At 39.8% G+C, this 26060-nt stretch overlaps 1 protein-coding gene across 5 annotated transcripts in view; it reads left to right on the plus strand.

Moving 5' to 3' along the window:
* The window catches only part of PPP1R12B (protein phosphatase 1 regulatory subunit 12B), a 215933-nt gene that overhangs the window by 137683 nt on the left and 52190 nt on the right, over nucleotides 1–26060 (plus strand). Inside the window, exon 20 of one of the 5 annotated variants that reach the window (XM_059413110.1) lies at nucleotides 7354–8023. The exons of the other annotated variants lie outside the window; for them this stretch is intronic. Coding sequence (XP_059269093.1) covers nucleotides 7354–7362 — 9 coding nt within the window. The 3' untranslated portion in view covers nucleotides 7363–8023. Of the gene's footprint in view, nucleotides 1–7353; nucleotides 8024–26060 lie in introns of those variants that run through there. 5 annotated transcript variants of the gene reach the window in all.

The raw sequence follows: 26060 nt of genomic DNA on the forward strand, positions 1-26060 counted from the left end.
TATACCACTGAAAGGAAATTACTGTTTAACATTCTGGTAAGTTTTCTGCTGGTATTTTCCCCAAGTTGTTTTATTTTGTTTTGTTAAACATATTCAAGATTGACTAAGGACATTTTTAAGAAAAAGGATCATTTCCAACCTGAGCATTCCTGGGACCCCATCATTACCATGATGACAATCTCATGGCATTGTCTTCAAAGCACTTGGGTCCAACTCTTTTATCAAAGTAGTCAGTCCTGTGATGGCTTTGATTACAGAGAGCCTCCTGGAATCATTGTTTCTCTTTCAGTTGGAATCTAAGAGTTACCTTAGTTATGAAAGTATTCATTTCTTCTGTTGATAGCATGGCTAGAGAGTTTTAACCATGGCTTAGGCTTAGCTAATGTCAGAGTTCTGGCCCCATGATTGAGGTAAAAAGCTTAGTGTGGGATTTACAGCTCTTTTTCAGCAAATGGAGTGTTTATAGATTTGCCCCAGCAGGAATGTTGCCCTCAAGGCGCTAACAGATGTTGCTTTTAAAGCTATAATTCATGTACGAGCTAAAAGGTAGGATAGTTGGGGTGAAAACCTAAAGATAAATGCTTACAGTCTACCAGTCTTAATTTTGTCTCTACCATCTCAGTCTTCGATGAAACAAGTTCAAGAGTCAGCAGCCATTTAGTGACATGACTTTTTTTCATAGAAAATCCAAAGTTTTATATCCAAATATGATTTTTCAAGACAATGTTCATACAGGTATGACTTACCAGTATGTGCTTTTGAAAATACTTGGCTTTTCATTGCTTTAAAAATGTTTTTTATGCCCTGAACTCTTAACACCTTAAACTATACCAATGTTACTGACTACTGAGAAGAAAAGAGGGGACATTTTTAAAACCCATTGGCATAAGTCATGAGGACTTAACAAACAGTATGGCAACTATCGTTTAAAATGCTCTGTGGGGCGCCTAGGTGGCTCAGTGGGTTAAAGCCACTGCCTTCGGCTCAGGTCATGATCTCGGACTCCTGGGATCGAGCCCCGCATCAGTCTCTGCTCGGCGGGGAGCCTGCTTCCTCCTCTCTCTCTCTCTCTCTCTCTGCCTGCCTCTCTGCCTACTTGTGATCTATCTGTCAAATAAATAAATAAAATCTTTTAAAAATAAATAATAAAATAAAATGCTGTGTTTCATGGGGCACATGGGTGGCTCAGTGGGTTGAGCCTCTGCCTTCAGCTCAGGTCATGATCCAAGGGTCCTGGGATCAAGCCCCGCTCTCTGCTTAGCAGGGAGCCTGCTCCCCCCGCCCATGGCCTTCTCTCTCTGCCTGCCTCTCTGCCTACTTTCGATCTGTCAAAAAAATAAAATTTTTAATAAATAAATAAAATGCTGTGTTTCATGGTTGAAGGTTGCTAAGAGAATAAATCTTAAAAGTTATTATAATTAAAAAAAAGTTCTTATGGTAAGAAAAAAAGTTCTGTAACTATGGTAAGGGATTTTAATTAGACTTATTGTGTTTATTTTGAAATATATACAAATATCTAATGATCGTGTTGTACACGTGAAACTAATATAATGTGTATCATATACACCTCAATTAAAAAAACATGGGCAAGTTTATAGCTCAAACTAAAATTACTTAGCTGTTGGGTGACTTTGAAAAGTGGTATACCAAGTTGGTGAGTCATGGGCTATCTATGGTACTGAATTCTTAGTTTCTTATTTCTTCAGGTGTCTAGTAGAGCTGCTTGCTGGCTCTTGTGGAGGGTCAACACCCCCTTCTTGAGGTCCATAGGGAGGGCAGATGTCCATGTCTGTTCTCCAGTGGTGTGTATTGGGGGAGGGACAACAGCAGCAGGGCCAGCCTAGTTTTCATCTTGCGTACATTACACTTTCTAGGTCAGGGCTTAGCAAACCTTTTATATAAAGAGCCTGATTGTAATATTTTCTACTCTTTGGTCCATATAGTCGGTTGCAACTACTCAACTCTGCTGTTATAGTGGGAGAGTAGCCATAGACAGTATGTCAACAAATGGAGTGGCTATGTTCTAATAAAACTTTACTTATTAAAGCAAGTTGGTGGGCTGGCTTTGGCTTACGGCCCAGGCCACAGTTTGCCAGCCTCTGCTCTTGGCTACAGATTCAGAAATGTTTGCTGATGTAAACGTGGCTCCAAATGTCAGTTTGTTCTCCTCCAAGCGCTTTTCTGGTAATTCAGCATTTTTCCAATTCCTCTGATTCTTTAGTATCATTGACACTTTGTAGGGCAAGGGGAATCATGTGGAGTGAGACATGCTGTTTTTCTGCGCTTAGAAAGCATCAGTTTTGGTCACGCCGCAGAAAACAAGCTCTAACAATTCCTGAATGAAGGAGTAAAAGAGGGAGAATTTCTTCCATGTCATTTTAAGTGTAGTTTCCCTGTTCTCTTCGTTCTGTACCTTTTTTCTTTCTTAAACATTTACCTTTTTAATGAAGCATAGTTGACACACAGTGTTACATTGGTTTCAGGTGTACAACATAGTGACTCAGCAAGTCTGCAGGTTTACTGGGCTTACCACAAGTGTAGCTGCCATCTGGTAGTTCATTACCTTTTAAGGACAAAGTCTGAAATTCTCCTAATATGTCCCTATCTGCTTTTTTTCATCTGATCCTATCCCTTTTTACCTCCCAAAGACCTGACTTTGAGGTTAGCTAAAATTACAGTTCGGTGATATACGATCACTTAACACTTGAGAAATTCTGCTTTTTTTAGGCTATGGCCATAAATAAGTTTGCCTTTAAGGCTCACAGATTCTTGGAAGGATACCTGTCATTCACTTTAATTGCTGGTTGTCATTTGAATTCCTTAGTCAGGAGTAGGTTATGGAGTATATTAGTTTTGGGTGGTTTTTTTTATTCTTTTTTTGTTTTTGCCTTGTTAACTTTGGAAGAATTTGGGGGAGATTTACAAAGGGGATGACAGAACTCTTTAAAGCTTTGACCTTGCACTTACTGAAATGATCATTAAGAGCAATGGATTTTTGGAAAGAGAAGCTAAAATTCTGGTTATTGAACAGATTTAAGGAAAAAAGTGATGAGAGCTGACAGTGATATGTCACAGTAAAGACTCATATCACATATGGGAATCAGCGATGGGTTGGCACAATGAATTTTGTGCCAAGTAAATGAAACCAGATCCTTTCTATAGAATAAAGTTCTGCCTAATATATGACATGTTGTCTAAGAAGTCTTTGCAGTCACTGGTGACCTCGGGTTCTCAAATAAACCTAAGGAAATAGTGTTTGGGCAACTTATAAATCATTTTGGGTGTGTTCGACTTAGCACTAAGGGCAAATTTGGATACTGCTACCCAGCAAGCTGAGCCATTTTCAATAATTACATAATTATGAAGCTTCTCTAGTCGTCTTCCTCAGACTTGTCAGAAAGAATCATGGGGGCCATTTGTTTATAATACAGAATTTTAGGCCTCTCCCCATTGAGGTTCTGAATTAGGAGGGGAGATGGTGGTGGAGGATGGAAAGCCTGGGAATCTGTATTATAATAGAAGTCGCCTAGGTGATTCTTAACAGGCAGATTTGACACTCTTCCTACAGGTATAATATTTAGAGATTGCTAATCTCCCAGGTCATTATTAAAAAGTAGGATTAACTATGGCGCACTGAGGGGACTTAGAGCCAATCTGTACTCCTACCTCTACTCCAAAAATGTCCATTTAACCCGCAAAGAATCAAATTCTTAAAGGCCCCCTAGGACAGTTCAGTCCCATTCAGGAAGTCTTTGGCTCACATAGCAGCATGCCTTTATTCAATAAAGAAATGGTTATTGGTTACCTAGTATGTGTTAAGTATTATGCATTAAGGATACAGAAATGTATAAGGTAGACAATTATCCTGCCAGACTCATAATACTCGTATTTTAATGGGGCAGGTGGTATTCCTATCAGACAGACAAGTTGAGATACTGCATAGGCAGTTGAATATAGGAATCTGGTGATCATGGGAGATATTAGAGCTGGAGATGAAGCTATTTGGAAGTCATTGTCTTAAAGATGATACTCAGAGATGGTGAACTGGGTGAGATCTCTCAGGAAAAGAACATAAAGAGGACAAAGGCGTCCATGACCACGCCCTAGAAGACCCCAGGGCCAGCTCTAGACAGAAGCAGGAATAGTTCTTCTGTGGAACAGAACTTATACGGGTAAGTTGGTGGATCTCAAATGGAGAAAATGAAGTAGTTCTGATCTGACTTTATGTAATATGCAACACACACACACACACAGTTGTTTTTTTTTTAATATCTAGAGAACAATTAGAGTCTATTTGTATCTAAATGAAAGGTAATGAACAAGATTTCTAATATTAAGTGTGGTTTGAATGGGAGGAACTTAAGAAATATGAAAACTCAACAGGATTTGATATTTTACTGGATGTGGACAGTGAACATAAAGAAGGGTCTAGGGGACGCCTGGGTGGCTCAGTTTGTTAAGCAGCTGCCTTCGGCTCAGGTCATCATCCCAGCGTCCTGGGATTGAGTCCCACATCGGGCTCCTTGCTCGGCAGGGAGCCTGCTTCTCCCTCTGCCTCTGCCTGCCTCTCTGTCTGCCTGTGCTCACTCTTTCTCCCTCTCTCTCTCTCTGACAAATAAACAAAATCTTAAAAAAAAAAAAAAAAAGAAGAAGAAGAAGAAGAGTCTAGAGTGGTTGAGAAGATACATGGATCGGTAGAAACTATTGGCTTTGGAGCCAGAAAACCTAGGGCCAAAGCAAGTTCCATCTCTTTTTAGCTGTATGGTCTCAGAAAAGTAATTTAACCTCTCTGAATTCTAAAAGTGCTTTAATTGACTGTAAAAATGGGATTGTTATTCCTATCTTGTAGGCTTGATGTAAGGACAGCAATAATAATGTATTTCACTTTAAATAGTGCCTAGCTTTAGCAAGTTTTTAATTAACGAAAGCTGCGAGTTTAATAGTACTTCATCAGTCTTCCCCCCGCCCCGCCCCATATTTTTGAGCTTTCACACTTCATTCCCGTTTCCTGGAATGCTCTTCCTCCTACTTTACTGCCTATTCCTCTGCCCACTCCCTTTTTTAACACCCATTTATGACTTAGATTAGGCCCCAACTAGGGCCTCCAAGAAGCTTCCTTTGACCCCTCCTTAGAGTAGATTAGGTTCTCCTCAGTATCTTGAATTAATCTTTAATATATAGTGGTAATTATTGCTGTGTGGTATTCACCAGTTAAACTAAAATCCTTAAAAGCGAGGTCTGTTTCTTGTTCGTTGTTTTCGCTACACAGGATGTAGCAGAATATCTAGTATTTAGGTATGTCTTCTATGAAGATTTGTAGAACAGTCCAGTTGATGACATTCATATTTCTAACTTTGATGGCTGCATGGATCATATGCCATTAATGAGATTGGGAATTCAGGAGGAAGAACATGTTTGTGATGAAGATAATGTGTTTGCTTTTGGACATGCTGACTTTGAGGTACCTATCGGACTTATGAAATTAAATATCCTATCGGCAGTGAGAGAGGCCTGAACTGTGGGAGGTTTGGGGGCTAGAAATAAAGAGTTAGAGGTATCAGCCTGCTGGTAATAGTTTTGAACTCTGAAGAGAGTGATATTTTCCAAGAATAACTTGTAGGACAGTTGCTTCTCAACTTTTTTTCTTCCCCATTGTTGTAAGGGATGCACTCATTTGGGTAACTGGTTCAGCATCACAATGGTTCTGAAGCAGGATGGGCAAAAGGAGCACATTCCCCAGGGGAGGCCTCAAAATGATTGTGGGGCGCCGAGGAGGATCACTGCTGAGAGAAAAGGAAGAACAGGCAGATTAGGACAGAGGCTGGGCCACACCTTAAGGGATAAGCCGAGGAGGAGAGGTGCCCATGAAAGAGATCAGGGTGGAAATGGTCAGAGAAGAAGCTAAAGAGTCAGGGAAGAGTATGTCCCGTCCAAAAAGGGAGTGAAAAGTTTCAAGGACTCGAGGTGACTGAAATGTAATTTCATGTAGCTCAGGCAGAAGGCTCATGTAACTGAGAAATCTGCACATTGATCCAGGCTGGTATCAGGCATAGCTAAATTCAGGAGGCTAAAACTTGGTCATCGGAGCTCTGCAGCCTCCTCTGTGTAGACCACAAGAGGAAGAATTTTGTCTCTGTCTTAGTGTCTGTCTATCCCATTGACCCTGTCTGGGTCAGTTGAACCTCCTGAGCCTATTTCTGTAGCCAGAGATTAGACAGAAGGGCAGTGAAGCATAGTGGTTAAGAGCCAGCACTTTGGAACCAAGGAATTTGAGTTCAGATCCCTGCTCTGCTACTTACTGTGCAACCTTGGGCAAAGTACATACTCCTTCTGTGCCTCAGTTTCTTAGAACTCTAACATGTAAGAAATAACAGTAGCTATCACATAGGTCATTCCTTTAAATGAGATAATACAGATAAAGCTTACCTTACTGGACATGGGAAGTGCTCAGTAAATGGTAACTACCATTGTGGTGGTAATGATGATGACAGTGGTAGTGATGGTTGTGATAATGAGGAAGTAGCAGCAGGAGCTACCCCTTGTTGCAAGGGGAGGGTTAGGAGAAGGTCAGCTATGTGTATGGCTCCCCACAGGCTAAAAGGATCCTGTTACCAAAAGAAAAGAAAGGGATAAATTGCTGGAAAGACAAACTGTAGCTACCACAGCCCTCTGTAATCATATCCAGTTTGATTCTATAATCCACATAGAGTCTGAGTGGATTTGGCAATAAGAAGATCTTGCTGCTGTGAGAGCAGTGTGGTGGTCTGGGTGACGCTGAATTAGTGGCCTCTTCTCTTTGTGACTGTCCACAATAATGATCTCAGTGAGCTTCCTGGGGGTTCATAGCATCTTGTTAGCAGCCATTTGCTCTGTAGGCGAAGCTCCAAGATGGTTTGCTCTGAAAGAAGGAAAGAAGGAAAGAAAAAAGAGAGGGAGGGAGGGAGGGAAAGAGGGAGAGAGAAAGACTTTGTCAAGACTTAAAGAGTTCAAACACATCTAATCACCATATCATTTGGCAGATTGTGGTGACTGTCCGATTTCATGCTTTACTCTGAATTGGGCTTCCTCTTAACAGTCCTTATTCCACATTTCTGCTCCCTCTCCTTTTTGAGAACAGATGGTAGGTAGGCCAACATTCTTGCCTGCTCCTGCAAGCATATTTTGAAGGAATGAAAAGCAAATATTCCTCTACCCCAGAGGAGCATTTTCCATGTTATGCTGGCAATTATGAAAGGATTAGCTAGTGAGATGCAATTATCAGTCACTGTCAGGTTCTCATTACTGATCATGTTGTCCAGACCTACCATGTTTTTTCTGACCATCTTACCTTTTTTGTGTTTCACTTGTTTACAGAGCACCTAATTGAGGATTAGACAGAAAGCCTAATTCAGGATTGACAAAGTTCTGCTAAGCCACCCCAAGATTATCATAGCTAAAGAAGTTCAATAGAGTGCAGTTGTGGAAAACAATCCTGAGAGGTTCTGGATTAATCTAGAATGGCTTCCTGAAAGACAAATTCCAGAAGAATTATATGGGAACCTTTTCCTCCCAGCATGGCCCCTCCTCAGCTGTATCATCACCCCGGAAAAATGACACAAATAAAACAGCTGTATACCGGGACGCCTGGGTGGCTCAGTTGGTTGGACGACTGCCTTCGGCTCAGGTCATGATCCTGGAGTCCTGGGATCGAGTCCCGCATCGGGCTCCCAGCTCCATGGGGAGTCTGCTTCTCTCTCTGACCTTCTCCTCATTCATGCTCTCTCTCACTGTCTCTCTCTCAAGTAAATAAATAAAATCTTTAAAAAAAAAAAAAAAACAGAGCTGTATAGCAGATAAGTGTTAGGGAAAGGTCAAGAACTGAGACTTCTCGCTTCCAACTTGACAATTAATAAAAGCACATTGCAGTGTAATAATAATGCCTAAGTATGAATAAGCTACTCCCAGCTATGCATTTAGGTTAGTCTCTTAAAGTTTCTTCCAGAATTTGCTCCCTAAAAATGTCTTTTTTTAATTGCAGCCTACCACTGAGCTTAAGGAATAAATTTGATTTAGATAGTAAAGATTATTAGAAAACTATTTCAAGATGGACAGTGGTGAACATCTATAAGAGAAAGTACATAACCTCACTAGTATTCAAAACTGTAAATTAGTATTGTAAGTAGGGCTTTTTTTTTTTCCCACTAACCAAAATACGCAAAGTTTTAAAAAGATAATGCCCAGTTTACATGAGTATAGTGAAATGGGCCTCCGTGTATTTTACTGTTGAGAATGCAAGTTAATACTTCCTTTTTGGAAAGCAAACTGTCAGACTATGAAAAGCCCCAATTTGATACAGAATTTCCACTTACGGGAATCTTTCTCTAAGACACAGTCCTAAATCTAGGAAAGTTGGGAAGCTTTATATACAGAGATTTTCTGTATATATATTCTTTATATACAGAGATTTTTCTGTATATTATATGAATGTAGCTCTATAAACGTTTATTCATTCAATAAATACTTGAGTACCTATTATGTGAAACACTGTTTGGGAGGTACTATTGAACAAAACAGATTGAGTCCATTTAGCTGTTCGTGATGGTGGAAGAATTGGAAACAACCTAACTGTCCAGTATTCTGGCAACAGTTAAGTAAACTATGATTCACCCATGCAAGGGAATACTATGAATCATAGTTTGCTTTCCTGTTCCCTGACTACTAGCCATTTACGGGTGTTTCCTTGGAACAGATTAGAGTATGAGGCAGCCATTTAAAATTGAGTTACAAAGATAGTGTAATAACCTCGATAAATGCTTATGATAAAATATTACTATATGAACTAGATGTACAATTATGTATGTAATAGGAGTACAACTGTGAAGGGATAGAGGACACCCAGGTCCAGGTAAAAGGACCAGGGGGGAGAGTCTCCAGAGTGTTACCAATGATAGTGTTTCTAAGGTGAGACTAAATATGACTGGCTTTTTTCTATTTTTCTTTAATGCTCCTGTGCTACTTATATATATATATTTTTTTTTCCTTAAATGCTTTGGCCACACAAACTTCCATAAAGTGATGGCTTGCCTGAAAGTGAAGACTGAACCAAGTGGGAATTTTGTAAGAGCACTTTTTCTGTCTCTGGTAATGGGTTGTGTGTTTCTGATGGAGTACACGTGCTGGATAGCGGAGTCAGAAGTCTCCTGGGCACCCATCCCGCCCCTAATACAGTCTGTGTCCACACATAGCTGTGTAGCTGCAGAGTACTGTGCCCCACACGTAGCATGTGGATGGTAAGGTTCCTTTCAGTGAACGTTGGGTTCTGGGTTTTTTGTTTGTTTGTTTGTTTCGTAAGTGTCTTTAGAATGTTGTCTGAAGACTGCTTGGGAGTGGGGCTGGTCACATGCTAATTCTCCATCTTCTCATCTATGCAGTTGGAATCTCTGTCACTTTTAGTGCAATGTGGTGAAATTAAACAGTTCATAGAAATTCACACTGTGACTTAGTCCAGGTGCTAAGAAGCTCTAAGATGATTGAGTTTTCCTTGCCACCTTAACTGAATTTTTAGATTTTTAATTCACTCTTCCTTCTTTTCAGTAGAACTTCAACTTTATTCTTTCCTTCCTCATTCTTTCCCCTACATGAACTCTATCATGGTGCAGACTTTACAGTGAGCACAGTCAGACCCCTCACGTCCTGTGACTGCAGCAGGATGCCTACTTTTGCCACTCTCTGCACTTTGATGTGCTCAGTGTATGATTTTTCATTGTCTTCTCAACTATTAGTGACAGATATGTTTGTAGAAAAGACCTGTTTCCTCTGTGGTGTCTGAGACTGTGTAGGGGTTTTGTTTTGGTCTGGCTTGGTTTGCTTTTCTCTATTTAAAACTTAGATTGTGTCTACACCCACACAGAAACTTCATACAGTCATCAGGCACCAGTAGGCTGTTCCATTGCAGAGTGGTGATCAAAAAAAGCCATACCTCTGGTGATCATAAGTTTCAGTTTTTGAAGACTGGGTTCAGAAATGCATGGTTTTCTTCCTTTACCTGGCAAGTTATTGACTCAGCAAACCAAAGAATGGAAGATTGGGCATACTTATGAAGTACCAAACTGTTGAGATCACAGAAAATTATTTCTGGAAGGTACTTTAGAAGCTCTTCTAGCTCAGCTCCCTTATTTTACAGATAAAATGCCTGGAACCCCAAAAGGGATCATGGCTTAACCTATGCTGTACAATAGCTTAGTGGCAGAGAATGAGCTAGAACAGTTCTGAATTCCCAGATCGGCATTCTTTCCACTGCGCTGATGGCTGTCTTCCAGGTGCTGGAGTGCAGGTGGTGCTTATGACAAGACTCTGCTGGCGGCAGTGCTGGCCCAAGGTCATGGGAAGCACCCTCTTCTTTTGCTCAGTCTGATTCCATTTATAGTAGAGTTTATACACAAGGTCTACAATTAAGTCTGCTGCTGTCCCAAGTTTCTTACTTTTTAAAATCATCTTCCCTCCATTTCTGGTCTTTCAATCTATCTGTTACATATTTTAATCCAAACTACTTAGAAGTAATCAGAATGTTCCTCCACTACAGTTGATTTTAAGTTCAAACCCTGGATATATTTGCTAATGTTTATAGACTGGTGAGATTAGGAGAATTGAACTGTTATTATTTCAAAACTAAAAGCTACTCCTAGGACTTCCACGTCAGGATGGCAAAGTAAGGACACTGAATCCTGTTCCTCTCATTACAAAATTAAGAAGTAGTGGGTAAATATTTTTTAAAGATTTTTAAAAGTACACAATCATACTTAAAAACAAGATGGAAAGTCTCTTTGGGCCAATAATGGAGAGAAAAGCCACTGTGGGAGGGGAGCTATAAATGGATATAGGCAATTGGGTCAGGGTTTTTTTGTAAAGATTCTGCCTACTCAGAACATGAACCAGGAACACACTATGCTACCTGCAAATGTGGGCTGGGTTAGTTCAGCTCATCCCAGTAGCATTATAGAAATACAGCGCTTGCACCTGGCCAGAAATTAGAAAGGACAGCCAGAGGCTGCAAGCACAAGGACCCACTCAAGACAGAACCATAGCTGTCAACTTAAGATGGGGTTCAAGGCCAGCATCTTACCAGGTCTAAGATGAGGCAACTTGAAACCACCCTGTAGAGACAGATACTCATATTTTAACACTGTCATAGAAATTGAGTCCTCAAAATCCTATAAAGAATTCATAAAATTTAAGACCATGAAAAGCAGTCAGGAAACCCAACAAATGAGAGAATTGATACCTGAGAGAAAAGGTAATAGAACAGTCTAAAGAGGGTTTTAAAATAAAATTCTCAACATACAAAAGAAGTTAGATCCCACAAAACAAGAATAACAGGTAATAAAACAAGAACAGAAAGCAGGATGCCTAGGTGGCTCAGTTGGTTAATCGTCTGTCTTTGGCTCAACTCATGATCCCAGGGTCCTGGGATGAGTCCCACATCAGTCTCTTTGCTCAGCGGGGAGCCTGCCACTCCCTCTGCCTGCTGCTTCCCCTGCTTGTGCTCGCTCTCCCTTTCTGACAAATGGGAAGAAAAAAAAAGAAATCGTTTTTTAAAAAAAGGAAGAAGAACAGAAAGGTATGAGAAAGAACCACTTCGAGGTCTTGGAAGTGAAAATGTAATATTTAAATGAAAACAATATCTAATGAGGTGACAGAAGAAAGAGACTTGCACAGCATACTGCTTCCAGCTTCAGAGAAAAACCAGTGAACTGGAAATAGGGTGGAGAAAACATCTCAGTGCAGCATGGAGATGGCAGAGAAGTGGGACACAGAACACAGCCTGAGGAGCTCAAGCTCACGTCTGCCAGGAGGCCAAAGAAGCAGAGAGAGGGAATGAAAAAGAGGGGATAATAATAAAGATTGCAGTAGAGTATTAATCCATGAAGGCAGGAGTCCTCAGAATAGAAAAACCTCATCCATAAAGCACAATAAATAAACCCATGGCTGTTAATCATTTCCATAATGAAATTGTAGGATATTAATGATATAGAGAAAAAATTTTTTTAAGATTTTATTTATTTATTAGAGAGAGAGAGAGAGCGTGAGCAAAGGGCGGGGCAGAGGAGAAGGGAGAGAAAGAATCCGAAGCAGGCTCTGTGCTTGGAGCCTGACATGGGGCTTGATCCTGTGATCCCAAGATCATGACCTGAGTGGAAACCAGTAGTCAGACACCCAACTAACTGAGCCATCCAGGTGCTCTGAGAAAAAATTTTAAATGCAAAGAAAAAATACAGATAATGTATCTACAAAATCGGCATTAGGCTCTGGCTGCAGTAGACAATATCCTCAAAGTACTGTGGAAAGACAATTATAAACCTACAGTTCTGTGCAGTGCTTTGTGTGTACAAGAATGAAACAGGGGCGCCTGGGTGGCTCAGTGGGTTAAAGCCTCTGCCTTCAGCTCGGGTCATGATCCCAGGGTCCTGGGATCGAGCCCCAAGTCCGGCTCTCTGCTCAGTGGGGAGCCTGCTTCCTCCTCTCTCTCTGCCTGCCTCTCTGCCTACTTGTGATCTTTGTCTGTCAAATGAATAAATAAAATCTTTAAAAAAAAAAAAAAGAATGAAACAAAAGCATTTGCAGATACACAGGGGCTAACTTCTCAACCCCCAAACTCTTTTTTTTTTTTTTTTAAGATTTTATTTATTTATTTGACAGAGAGAAATCACAAGTAGATGGAGAGGCAGGCAGAGAGAGAGAGAGAGGGAAGCAGGCTCCCTGCCGAGCAGAGAGCCCGATGCGGGACTCGATCCCAGGACCCTGAGATCATGACCCGAGCCGAAGGCAGCGGCTTAACCCACTGAGCCACCCAGGCGCCCCACAACCCCCAAACTCTTGCTAGTGAAAGAACCAAAGGGAAAAAGCAAAAAGAGAAGTACATGCAAGAAAACAGTGGAATACTAGAAGCAGAGATAGTAAAATATGGTGATAAACCCAATATTTTTTCTTTTATGTGTAAAAAACTAGATCTAAAACTCCAGCGACAACAATGTGTTATATATATAAAAGCATGGTGAGGTCCTTATTTTAAGTAGAGAGGATACTGATTAAGTTTATAAACTGAAAAAATAACATTTAAATAACTTTGTTGAATGTAGGAATGACCACTAAAGAGGAATATAGAAATAGAAGATACAATTCCTAAGTCAGTAGTGGAAAAATTGGTAATTTTTTAAAAAATTTTTGAAGTTTACTTACTTATTTAAATAATCTCTATACCCAACATGGGGCTCGAACTCATAAACCTGAAATCAGGAGTCACATGTTCTTCCTATTGAGCCAGTCAGGCGCCCCTGAAAAAATAGGTAATTTTAAAAATATATTTACTCGATTCAGTAGAAGGCAGGAAAGGAGATAAAAAGAAGCAAAGGGAAAACATAGTAGATAGGAAATATAAAATAAAATACATAAGCAATCATAATGAACATAAATTAATCTACAAAGCCAGAGAGGCACTCAGATTATTCTGCTTACTTTCTGCTGTCTTCAAAATGATACTGAAGGGGGTAAAAAAAAATATGGGGAAAAATATATGCAGATACTCACGAAGAAAAAAAAAACTGATATGACAACATTAATATCCATCAAAAGATAATTTCCTGCCACCTGCCTCCTGCTCAATGCCAAGTCAACACACCTTCACCTCAGATTGCCAGCGGCTCAAACTGACAGTCTGCCCCCCAGATTCCAACCCTGTGCTCGAGTCTGTGCACAAAACTGGGCTTGATTAGAACAGGAGAATGAAGCATCCCGAATAGTGACACTAATTCTGTGGAATATATAATGGGTAAAAGGAGTGTGCTAGGCTGAGAACATCAACAAGCACTTCAAAGAACAATACATACAGCATGATTCTGATTCCTAAAAGAAACAAACCTGGGAAAAATAAAATAAGATGAAAACAGAGAGGGAGACAAACCATAAGAGACTCAACTATAGGAAACAAACAGGGTTGCTGGAGGGGAGGGGGTTGGTGGGTGGGGTAACTGGGTGATGGGCATTAAGGAGGGCACGTGATGGAATGAGCACTGGGTGTTGTACATGACTAATGAATCACTGAACTCTACCTCTGAAACTAATACTATACTCTATGTTAATTAACTGAATTTATATTTTTTTTAAGAAGGAGCCCCCCAAAAAAGATAATTTCAAGCAAAAAGCATCAAATTATAGGAAGATATTTCTTACTTGTTAAAAGAAAAAAAAAGGAACAGTCCACAAACAAGATATAAAATAATGGACTGTAGACACTAAAATACAGTTTCAACATTTATAAAAAGCTGACAGAGTTGCCAGGAAATAGTATATTGACATTCAGCATTGCAGATTTTAACACACCTCTATCAGAAACTAATGTCAAATAGACAGAAGTACTTAAGGACATAAAAGATTTGAACAACATAATTCACCCTCTTGATCCAGTAGATATAAAGCACACATGGAATGTGTGTACTGTGAAGATCATACTAAATTTAAAATCAACATCACTCACTCGTTCATCAAATATTTGAGTGCCTGATATTTGCCATACATTGCTGTAGGTACTTGGAATACGTGAGTCAGCAAGACAGTTCCTGGCCTCGTGAAGCTTAACATTCCATCAGGGAGGAGGAGACAGACAGTGAGCAATAAACATAATGAAGTATATAGCATGTTAGACAGTGACAGATGCTGTTTGAAATAAAAAGAGTTGGAATAAGGAGGATTGGTGGAAAGAGGACAGGTTATAGTACCAGGTAGGTTGCCTGAGTAAACCTTGTCGACAGACTAAGATTTGAACAAAGATTTGAAGGTGAGAGAGTTAACACGAAGATATCTGGAGAAAGAGTGTTCCCGGCAGGGGAAACAGCTAGAGCAAAGGCCATGGGGTGGGCAAGTTCTGGCACATACAAGAAATTATAGAGGAGAATTGTAGGAAAGAGAATCAGATCATATAGGTAGAGGATGTTGTAAACCTTTGTTTTTCCTCTGAATAAAATGAAGAGCCTTTGCAGGATTTTGAGTAGAGAAGTGACATGATCTGACTTAAGTTTTAAAAGAATTCTAGCTGCTGCATTGAGATTAGACTTGAGACAAGAGTAGAAGCTGAGGGACTATAATGGTAATCCAGGCAAGAAAAATGATGGGAACTTGGATCATGTGGCAGTGGTAGAGGTGTTGAGGGTTGATATATTCTGTATCTGTGGGATGTAAGGGAAAGAGGAGTCTTGGATGACTCCAAGGTCTATTGGCCTGAGGAATTGAAAAAGATAGAGTTGCTGTCAATTGACATGGGAAAGTCTACAGGTGTTCAAGGTTAGGGAGGAAAATCAGGAATCCAGTTTTAAGATATGTTAAGTTTAAGATACCTATTAGATATCCAGCTGGGAAAATGACAGAGCTGTTGCATCTTTGGAGTGTATAGAGGGCAGATGGTATTTAAAGCCATCAGACCATATGACATGATGGAAAGGGGACTAAAGGGATGCCTTGGTGGCTTAGTTGGTTGAGCATCTGCCTTCTGCTCAGGTCATGATCCCAGGGTCCTGAGATTGAGTTCTACATCGGGCTCCTTGCTCTCTCTCGGCCTACTGCCCACCCGCTTGCTTGTGCTCGCTCTCTCTCTCTCTCTGACAAATAAATAAATAAATAAACACTTTAAAGAAAAAAAAGAGGACTAAGGACTGGAACAATATGGATATTTGACTAATTAGAATGGATTAAAAACCTAAATGTGAGATCTAAAACCATAAAAATTGAAGAAGTGAACACAGGCAGTAATTTCTCTGACTTGGCCATAATGATATGTCTAGATACGTCTCCTAAAGCAAGGTAAACAAAAGTAAAAATAATCAATTTGGACTACATCAAAATAAAAAGCTTTTTGCACAGCAAAGGAAACCATCAACAAAACAAAAGGACAACACACTGAGGGGGTGATGTTTGCAAATGTGATATATCCGAAATCTCCAAAATATTTAAAGAACTTATACAACTCATCATACATACACACACACAAATCAGAGTAAAAAATGGTCAGAGGACCAGAATAGACATTTTTCCAAAGATGGCCAACAGACACAGGAAAAGATGTTCAGCATTACTAATCATCAGGGAAATGCAAATCAAAACCATAATGAGATACCCCCTTATACCTGTTAGAGTGGCTAAAATGTGAAACACAAGATTTAGCAAGTGTTCACAAGGATATAGAGAGAAAGGGAACCCTTACACACTATTGATGAGGATGTTAGTTGGTACAGCCCCTTTGGAAAACTGGAAGTTCCTCAAAAAATTAAAAATAGAAATACCATCTGATTCAGTAATTCTGCTATTGCGGTATTTAAAAAAAAAAAAAAAAAAAAAAAAAAACCTCATTAGAAAAGATATATGCAGGGCGCCTGGGTGGCTCAGTTGGTTAAGCAACTGCCTTCGGCTCAGGTCATGGTCCTGGAGTCCCGGAATTGAGTCCCGCATCAGGCTCCCAGCTCCATGGGGAGTCTGCTTCTCCCTCTGACCTTCTCGCCTCTCATGCTCTCTCTCACTGTCTCTCTCTCAAATAAATAAATAAAAATCTTTAAAAAAAAGAAAGAAAAGATATATGCATCCCATGTTTATTGCAGTATTATTTACAACAGCCAAGGTATGGAAGCAGCCTAAGTGTCCATTAATAGATGAACAGATGAGGAAGATGTGAGTGTGTGTATTTGTGTGTGTGTATACATATATATATATATATGTATACACACACACACATGTGCCATGGAATATTATGCAGCCATAAGAAAAGATGAGCTTCTGCCATTGGAAATAACATGATTTGGACCTAGAGGCTATTATGCTAAGTGAAATAAGTCAGACTGAGATGAAAGACAAATACCATGTGGTTTCACTCATTCGTAGAATCTAAAGAAACAAAACAAAAAACCAAATGAATAAAAAATAAAAAGCAGAATCAGATCCATAAATACCAAGAACAAACCGACGGTTGCCAGAAGGGAAAGGGTTAGAAGATAAGACTCTCAGTTACAAATGGACTATGCCATGGGAATAAAAGGCACAGCATAAATGATAGAGTCTATGAAATTGTAATAGTGAGGTATGAGGACAGATGGTGGCTACACTTGTGGTGAACATAGCATAAAGTATAAACTTGTCAAATCACTGTTATACACCTGAAACTGTTGTAACATTGTGTATCTGCTGTACTCAGAATATTTAAAATGTAACCAAAAAAGACATTTGACTGTATCTAGGTGATACAGGTTTCTCTAGTTGGACCATCAGACTTCGTGATCATCCTTCTGGATGGTTAAAAATAGATTTGCTTTCCGGGCGCCTGCTTGTGCAGTCAGTTGTGCATCTGACTCTTGGTTTTGGCTCAGGTCGAAGTCTCAGGGTCTTGAGGTCGAGCCCTGTGTCAGGCCCTGTGCTCCACACAGAGTCTTGAGAGTCTCTGCCTCTGCCCCTACCCCCTTTTGCTCTCTCTCTCTCTCTTTTTCCTCTCTCTCAAATAAATAAATAAATTATTTTTTAAAAACAGATTTGCTTTGCTCTTAGAGTTTTGATTCCAGTTTTAATGATAGGTATTATGTACTCTCGGTTTGTATTAGGACCAGTGGTATACATTTGTAAGATAGCTAGGTCACCAGTAGTCTGTTATGGAAAAGGTAATTTTATTTTTTGGTTTGTTTGTTTAAATATGTGTTAACTAACCGTATAGAGACTATGACCTTAACTCCAATAATGCATTGTTATCAGCACCCAAATTGACTAGCCCAGATAGTAACATTACATGCAGCATCTCACAAACTGATTAGAACAGTGCCCAGCACACTCAAATATTAGTTCTTATATGCCCTTTGTGCTCAAAGCAATATTTGGTTCTATATATGCCAGTCAATCAGTCAGTCATCATGGAGCTTAGTTCTTTCTGGAACTGCATGCTAAGCAACACACTCCAGGAATCTAATTAATTTGATCCCCACTTTGGTCCTCTTTGCTACAAACATTGCCATGCCTCATGAGTGTTATAGGTTGTGTTTCTCGGAGAAATGCATACGTAGCAGTATATTTATATTCTACAGCAGTGTTTGCCTCCACATAATTGTGTTTATGTGGAATTACATTGGCACTGCAATGTGGGAATGACGGGGTTGACAGGACCATTAACTTGAGTACCCTGGGAATTGCCCCCCCCCAACCATGGCTGACTAAAGGAGCCGTGTTTCTGAATGATGTTATGGTGTGGGAGTTTGAAATGGATTTCTTATTAAACAGACTGTTCTTTACCTGCCATGGGCAAAAATAATTTGGGCAAAGAATAGTACTCTCCCTATGAAGTGTTTTATCTTTCAACTTTTTCTCTGTAATGAATGGCTTTCTTTTTTTTTTTTTTTTTTTTTTTAATCTCTTGTACCTTAGATATAGGGAGAATCTTTTATGTCCTCTTCAGAGTTATAGCTGTACTTTTTAGCCAGAACCAAAGCTTAAACTTCCTCTGGCAGATCCCTGGTGAAGGGGCAAACTTAGGTCCAGTGGAAATGAGAAAGGCAGAAAAAGGAAAAATTGGATATGGAGAGGATTCACTTGGCACAGAAGAAAATAATTTGAGTGTAAGAGAAATGAGGGCATTAGAAACTAAACCTATAGCAGTGCAGTGGCATCTTCCATTTCCAACTATTTTGAAGTATTTTTAGCAGAGAGCATGAACATAGAGCATATATACACGGCACACAGACAGCTCATAAAGCATATGGACACCCATTGATGCTGTGTATGTCAGCAGTACCTGCAAAGCAGAAAGGTGCGTGCCAGTTCATTGTAGACTAGGAAGCTTCCTTGGTGGCTTTTCCAGGATCTGTACTAGCATAAGAAAATAAAGTGTTGAGTTTCTCTCTCTCTTTTTTTTTTTTTAAGATTTTATTTATTTGACAGAGATCACAAGCAGGTAGAGCAGCAGGCAGAGAAAGAGGGAGAAGCAGGCTCCCTGCTGAGCAGAGAGCCCAATGTGGAGCTCCATCCCAGGACCTTGAGATCATGACCTGGGCCGGTGGAAGGCAGAGGCTTAACCCACTGAGCCACCCAGGCGTCCCAAGTGTTGAGTTTCTAACTACATTTTTAATGCTACGGAGTAGTAGTCTTAGTAAACCTAGATGAGTGGAGCAGATTTTATATCTGGACCAACTATAAACTCACAGTTATGAAAGATTTAAAACTTCTACATGAACCACACATAGATTGCTTTTCTTTTATAATGACCTTTTTCCTTAAAACTCTGCCATTACTAATGATGGGAAATATTGTTCCTTTTCTTACCACCTGATGGAAGATTCAGCCAAATTGATAGGCTGTAAAGAAAGTTACCAAAATATTACAAAAAATAATAAATCAGGCTGATGACAGTTAAAAAACTTGAACTTAAGATAGAATTTCTGAACCTTTGTGTTTATAATTTGTTTTTAAGTTGTAGTTTACATTGTCAAGAAACTCATTATTGCCAAATACTGAGGCTTAGTTTAAGGCATGTTGCCACCAGATGGTAGTACAATTTGCCTGATATACAGATTATAAGCACAACATAAATATCAAACATATCTTTGTGCACCAAACAAATTTATTTTAAAGACTACTCTAAAGTATAATTAAGTATATTAGGGTATTATAAAAAATATGGTATTATTCAGCATCATTTTCCTTGTTTTTTTTTTTTTTAATTTTATCCATTTATTTGAGAGAGCACACACATGAGTAGGGGGAAAGGCAGAGGGAGAGGGAAAAGCAGAATCCCTGCTGAGCAGGGAGCCCGATGTGGGGTCTCTATCCCAGGATCCTGGGATCATGACCTGAGCTGAAGGCAGACACTTAACTGACTGAGCTACCCAGGCAACCCCTTTCCTTGACTTTTTTAAGTAACTGTATTAAGATAACTTTTTAAAACAACTCTTGGGGCACTGGATGGCCTAGTCGATTAAGTGACTGGCTCTTTGTGGCTCAGGTCATGGTCTTAGGGTCATGGGATTGAGCCCCAAATTGGGCTCTGCACTGGGCATGGAGCCTGCTTTAGATTCTCTCTCCCTCTCCCTATTCCCTACCCCCCTCCCACCCCAACCAGTGTGCATGCTCTCTCTCTCTCCCTCTCTCAAAAAATAAAAAATATTAATAAAAAAGTAAAACAACTCTTTACTCTTTACTGAGTATATATAGTTTTAACAAAAGGTTTAGATAAGTTACACTGTTTTAAGTACTTAGTATTTAACCAGCCATATAACCAGAGAGCACCCTTTGGGCTACTTTTAAGCTAATCAAAAAAGATTTAATTTGCTCTGTTAGTGCTTCTGATCAGTTGCAACATTTTGACTGATCAGGGTATTGTGAGCATTTTGACAGAGTAGTTACTCCTTCCTCGTGTGGCTCTGTCTGGAGGAGAGCAGGGCACATTTTGAGCATCCCTGACCCTGGCCTGCTAAATGCTGCTAGCACTCGGCAGTCTCTGTGAGAGCCAGTGTCCCCACATGTTTGCACATGCCCCTAAGGGAGAATTGCCCCCACTCCCACCAGTACCCTTGGAAAAAACCTCCACTCCTGTTCTGAGTTGCCCCACCTAACTTTACTTAACTGCTGTTGCTATCAGATACGGCCTACAAAGAAAGTGTGAATAGAGGAAAAACTACGTAAGTTAATTCACATAAAAAAGGAGGTAGCTTCTCACTTCTCTTTGTCCTTTTCTGTTACTCACTTTAAAATTAATTGCAAAACACAAAACCTACAAACTAATTCTGGAACAGGTTTCTTAAAGGATCTGTAATAATCCCTTACGCTTAAGTGAGTTTCTGGGATTTAAACTTTTATAACACTGGGACATTATTTAAGTGTATGAGAGCAACATGGGAAATGTGCTGTAGACTAATAAAAACTGGTGAACTCCATGCTAAACAACTTGTAGGTCTTATCTCACTTTGCTTCTGTGTTCCTACCTTGTACCTCAAAATGGCATCATCTTCTGCTCCTTCCCTCTGCAACCCACCAGACTATACACAAGCCTTTTAGTGGTTGTGTTTTGTTGGTCTGATTTTTAGCTTTTATTGCTTTTTCATAAAGAACACATGTCAAAAGCCCTTTATTAAATGGAAAGAATTGCATGACTTCCTTCTGCTCTTTATTTCCTTATATTGTAATGAAGGCCGATTGACTCTTCACTCTGCAGTGATTCATTTCAAAGGAGAAGTTGAGGGTAAGAGAGTCATTTCACAGTAAAATCCCTAATATGTCTGCCTCACTCAAGAGCATTCCGCAGAAAGAATCATGAAACATGAGTTCCCATCATTGATCTTCCCCATCCTCAAAGAAGGGGGAAGATTTTCATATCACATACATTAAAAATGAGGATTAAGATGGGAAAATGGAAGGACAAAGGAGTTATGTGACAACTTACTGTTCCCTTCAGAACTTCTCATATATCCCTTTTCCCCCAAGTAATGCTTGTGGCCCCTCCAGATGCCCAGTAGTCAGAACAGCAGTGGAGAAGTAGGTGCATAGCTCTCACTCAACACAACAAAAAAATAACGGAGGAGTAAATGCACCACTCTCACTCTCACTGCTCTTCTGACTTGGCTGCGTGCTCGTGATGGTCGCCTTCAGAAACAGCTTCTTTGTTTAGTGCGAAGTTAGATATTACACTGAGATCACACGGAAGAGTAGGGCTTGATTGGGTTTTTTGACTTTTGTTTTTTATGTTTACAGTTGCTTTTTTTTCCTAAATATTTATTTATTTTGAGAGTGCCAGATCGAGGGAGGGGCAGAGGGAGAAGAAGAGACAATAAAAGAGAGAGAGAGAAAAAAAAACAAACTCTTCTGAGTGCAGAGCCTGATGCAGGGCTCGATCTCAGGATCCTGAGGTCCTGACCTTGGCCAAAACCAAGAGTCAGTCTCTCAACCCACTGAGCCACCCAGGTGCCCTTTACAATTTTTTTTTTTTTTAAAATTGAAGTATAGTTCACCTACAGTGTTATATTAGTTTCTGATGTACAGCATAACGATTTGACATCACATCAGGCCATGCCACAGTGAATAGTCACCATCTGTCACCATACAAAGTTATTACAGTATTACTGACTACACGCCTGATGCTGTACTTTTCATCTCAGTGACTTGTTTATTTCATAACTGGAAGTTCATACCTCTTAATCCCTTTCACCTGTTTTGGCTACCCCCCAACCCTCCTCTTCTGGCAATTGTCATTTTGTTCTCTGTATTTATAAATCTGTTCTGTTTTTTGTTTTTGTGTTTTTTAAATTCCACATGTAAGTGAAATCGTACAGTATTTGTCTTTCTATGTCTGACTTATTTCACTAAGCATAATACCCTATAGGTCCATCCATGTTATAACAAATGACAAGAGTTCATTCTTTTTTATGGCATATAGTATTTTTATTTTTAGGTTTTTGAGAAACCTTTATAGTGTTTTCCACAGTAGCTGGACTAGTTTACATTCCCACCAACAGGCATGAGGGTTCCCGTTTCTTCACGTTCTCACCAACACTTGTTATTTCTTTTTTTTTTTAAGGTTTTACTTATTTATTTGACTTGACAGACAGAGATCACAAGTAGGCAGAGAGGCAGGCAGAGAGAGAGGAGGAAGCAGGCTCCCCACTGAGCAGAGAGCCTGATGTGGGGCTTGATCCCAGGACCCTGGCACCATGACCTGAGCCGAAGGCAGAGGCTTTAACCCACTGAGCCACCCAGATGCCCCAACACTTGTTATTTCTTGTTTTTTCTATAATAGCCATTCTGACTGGTGCGAGGTGATATCTCATTGTGGTGCTAATTATTAATTTAGCAGTATGGGTCCTCACTTTGTCGTTATGTAAATTTTGAGATTTCCTATAATCTCTTTGAAGACAACAGTCATGTCTTAAAGAACTTTATATAACCCTAATAATACCTTGCATGGAGTAAGTACTTAATAGTATTAGATTAGTGGAAGAAAAGTATCAGTTGATGATTAAAAATAAAAATGTTTTCAGGGGCACCTGGGTGGCTCAGTGGGTTAAGCCGCTGCCTTCGGCTCAGGTCATGATCTCAGGGTCCTGGAATCGAGTTCCGCATCGGGCTCTCTCTGCTCAGCAGGGAGCCTGCTTCCCTCTCTCTCTCTCTGCCTGCCTCTCTGCCTACTTGTGATCTCTCTCTGTCAAATGAATAAGTAAAATCTTAAAAAAAAATTTTTTTCAGGAAACCAGGGTAGCTAAATCGGTTAAGTGTCTATGTTCTGCTCAGGTCATGATTGGGATGGAGTCCTGCATCAGGCTCCCTGCTCAGTGGGGAGCCTGCTTCTCCCTCTGCCTGCCAATCCCCCTGCTTGTGCCCTCTCTCTCTCCCTCTCTGACAATAAATAAATAAATAAAATCTTTAAAAAATAAGTAAGTAAATAAATAAAATATTTTCTTTGGCCCTTATATTCATAAATGGGGCTGAAAATGATTGCTCTATTTTAAACTCTTAGTTCCAAAAGGAGGAACAGGGATCTTAAACTATTTATAGTTTTTAATTGTTAATATTTGACTCATTACCTTCTTCCCTAAATCTAAACTAAAATACTGTATAATGGTCACCTGGGTGGCTCAGTGGGTTAAAGCCTCTGCCTTCAACTCAGGTCATGATCTCAGGGTCCTGGGATTGAGCCCCGCATTGGGCGCTCTGCTCTGCGGGGAGCCTACCTCCCCCTCTCTCTCTGCCTGCCTCTCTGCCTACTTGTGATCTCTCTCTCTCTCTCTGTTAAATAAATAAAATCTTTAAAAAAAAAATAAATGAAATACTGTATATTGTGGCTACTTAGAAGTTTATAAACTAAGCTACCCAAAAAAAAAAATTGATTTGCCAAAAGCAGCATAAAAATTTTTTTGGAAGACTAGGTAATGTCTGCCAATTTAACAATGTCCTTTAAGCTTTGAAGACCTTGTGGTTTGGAAGCCAGGCTTACCTTCCAAGAGGAACTTTCCTATGCTTTCTTTTTTTTTTTTTTTTTAAGATTTTATTTATTTGAGAGAGAGGGAGAGATCACAAGCCGGGGGAGGGGCAGAGGGAGAGAGAAAAGCAGACTCCCTGCAGAGCAGGGAGCCTGCCTCGGGGCTCAATCCCAGGACCCTGGGATTATTACTTGAGCCAAAGGCAGACACTTAACTGACTAAGCCACCCAGGCTCCCCCTACTTTTGCTAGATCTGATGAAATGGTGATGGGAAAGGATTCTTTTGGCACTATGAAAAATAGAATTTTAGAGATTAAAGTTCTAGATGATTGAGTTTCAGGTGTGGGACCCCATCAGTAAAATCTAGGCCTGATGTTTCTGACTATAGTCAGACAACATTTATTTATTGACTTAAACATCTCATAGTTCAGACTCAAATCTGACATTCACAAGTGCTAATAGGTCTTTTCTGATCCCCTTTGCCAGAAGCACTTCAGAACTTAATTCTGTTACTGTATTTCCTTTTTTTAACAAGAGTTTGGAAGGTATAGATAGGGACCATTTGAGATTGTGAAACCACTCTGAGATCATTTTCATTTTAAAAGTGACTAATTCTAAGAGATTAGTTTTTCTGTGACCTAGACAATGATAAAATAAAGCCTCTGTGGGTTTTACAATCTAATAGAATTATGAAGTTTAGGGGCTTCTGGGTGGCTCGGTGGGTTAAAGCCTCTGCCTTCAGCTCAGGTCGTGATCCCAGGGTCCTGGGATCGAGTCCCGCATAGGCTCTCTGCTCAGCCTGCTTCCTCCTCTCTCTCTGCCTGCTACCCTACCTACTTGTGATCTCTGTCTATCAAATAAATAAATAAAATCTTAAAAAAAAAAGAATTATGAGGTTTACTTTAAGCAGTTCATAGTTGAACATAATTCTGCAGGTGTATCCATGCCTTTCCAGTTCACATCCATTTACATTTGTCTACTGTGCCCTCAGGAATTTTAAAAAACTAGTTTGGGGGGCACCTGGGTGGCTCAGTAGGTTAAGCCTCTGCCTTTGGCTCACGTCATGATCTCAGGGTCCTGGGATCGAGCCCCGCATTGGGCTCTCTGCTCCATAGGAAGCCTGCTTACCCCTCTCTCTCTGCCTACTGGTGATTTCTCATTCTCTGTTAAGTAAATAAATCTTTAAAAAAATAAAACTAGTTTGGCTCTGAACCAAAGAGCAAATTATGTTCTTTCTAGCTGGCTATTATCTCACCTGTGTCTTCACATTCTCTCTGTCCTTATATACTCCTAGTCCTTGCCCTATTCAAATCTTTACCAGATTAAGTTTTTTAAAAAAATATATATTTTTAATCTGTCCTGGGTAAGCATCAGAACCCTTCTACAGGCTCCTAGTCAGTGTGGAAGAACAAATACAGCAAGCAGAGTATCTAAAATGTTTTTTTTCCTGTGAACTTAATAATACCATGTTTAATACCCAAAATGTAATATGCTTACAAATTCTAACTACAGTCTCCCTGTTCATATGGTAATGAACACTGTTGATCTTGAATTATGAGTTTATTGGGGAAAAGGGGGATGCGTGTTCTTCAACTAGGAAAAAAAAAAGAGTTGGAATTCCAAGCATACCTGTTTGAGATGATAATCAGGGGTGTACTGGTTCCTCTAGTTAAAACCCTTCAGTGACATTCAAGGAATCTCCATTCGTGCCTTAGACCACACAGAGGATTTGCAGGGTGCACTAAGTACAAACTTAGTGTTTGTAAGGTGAAACTCTGAGTCTGACACTAGAGATGTTTCTGGGAAATTTATCAACCATAATAAAATCATTCTCTGGTGTTTGTCCGCCAAATCCCACCAAAAAACAAAATTTTATTTAATAAATAGTGACTTCTTGTATTTTCAGATTTTACTGATCAAGCAATATAATATTGGGTCAAATTGAGTTCGAAGCACATATCTTTTGCCAATTTGATAACTCAACAATGAGAGTCCTATCAGGCCAGAGTAGAAACTACTCTTTGGCTTCTTCCCAGTGAAAGACTTGTACTGGCTCTTTGTTCTGTGCTTTCAGACTTTTTGACCATGACCCACAGTAAG

This window comes from Mustela nigripes, chromosome 10, assembly GCF_022355385.1.
Source record: "Mustela nigripes isolate SB6536 chromosome 10, MUSNIG.SB6536, whole genome shotgun sequence".
NCBI classification, from domain to species: Eukaryota; Metazoa; Chordata; class Mammalia; order Carnivora; family Mustelidae; genus Mustela; species Mustela nigripes.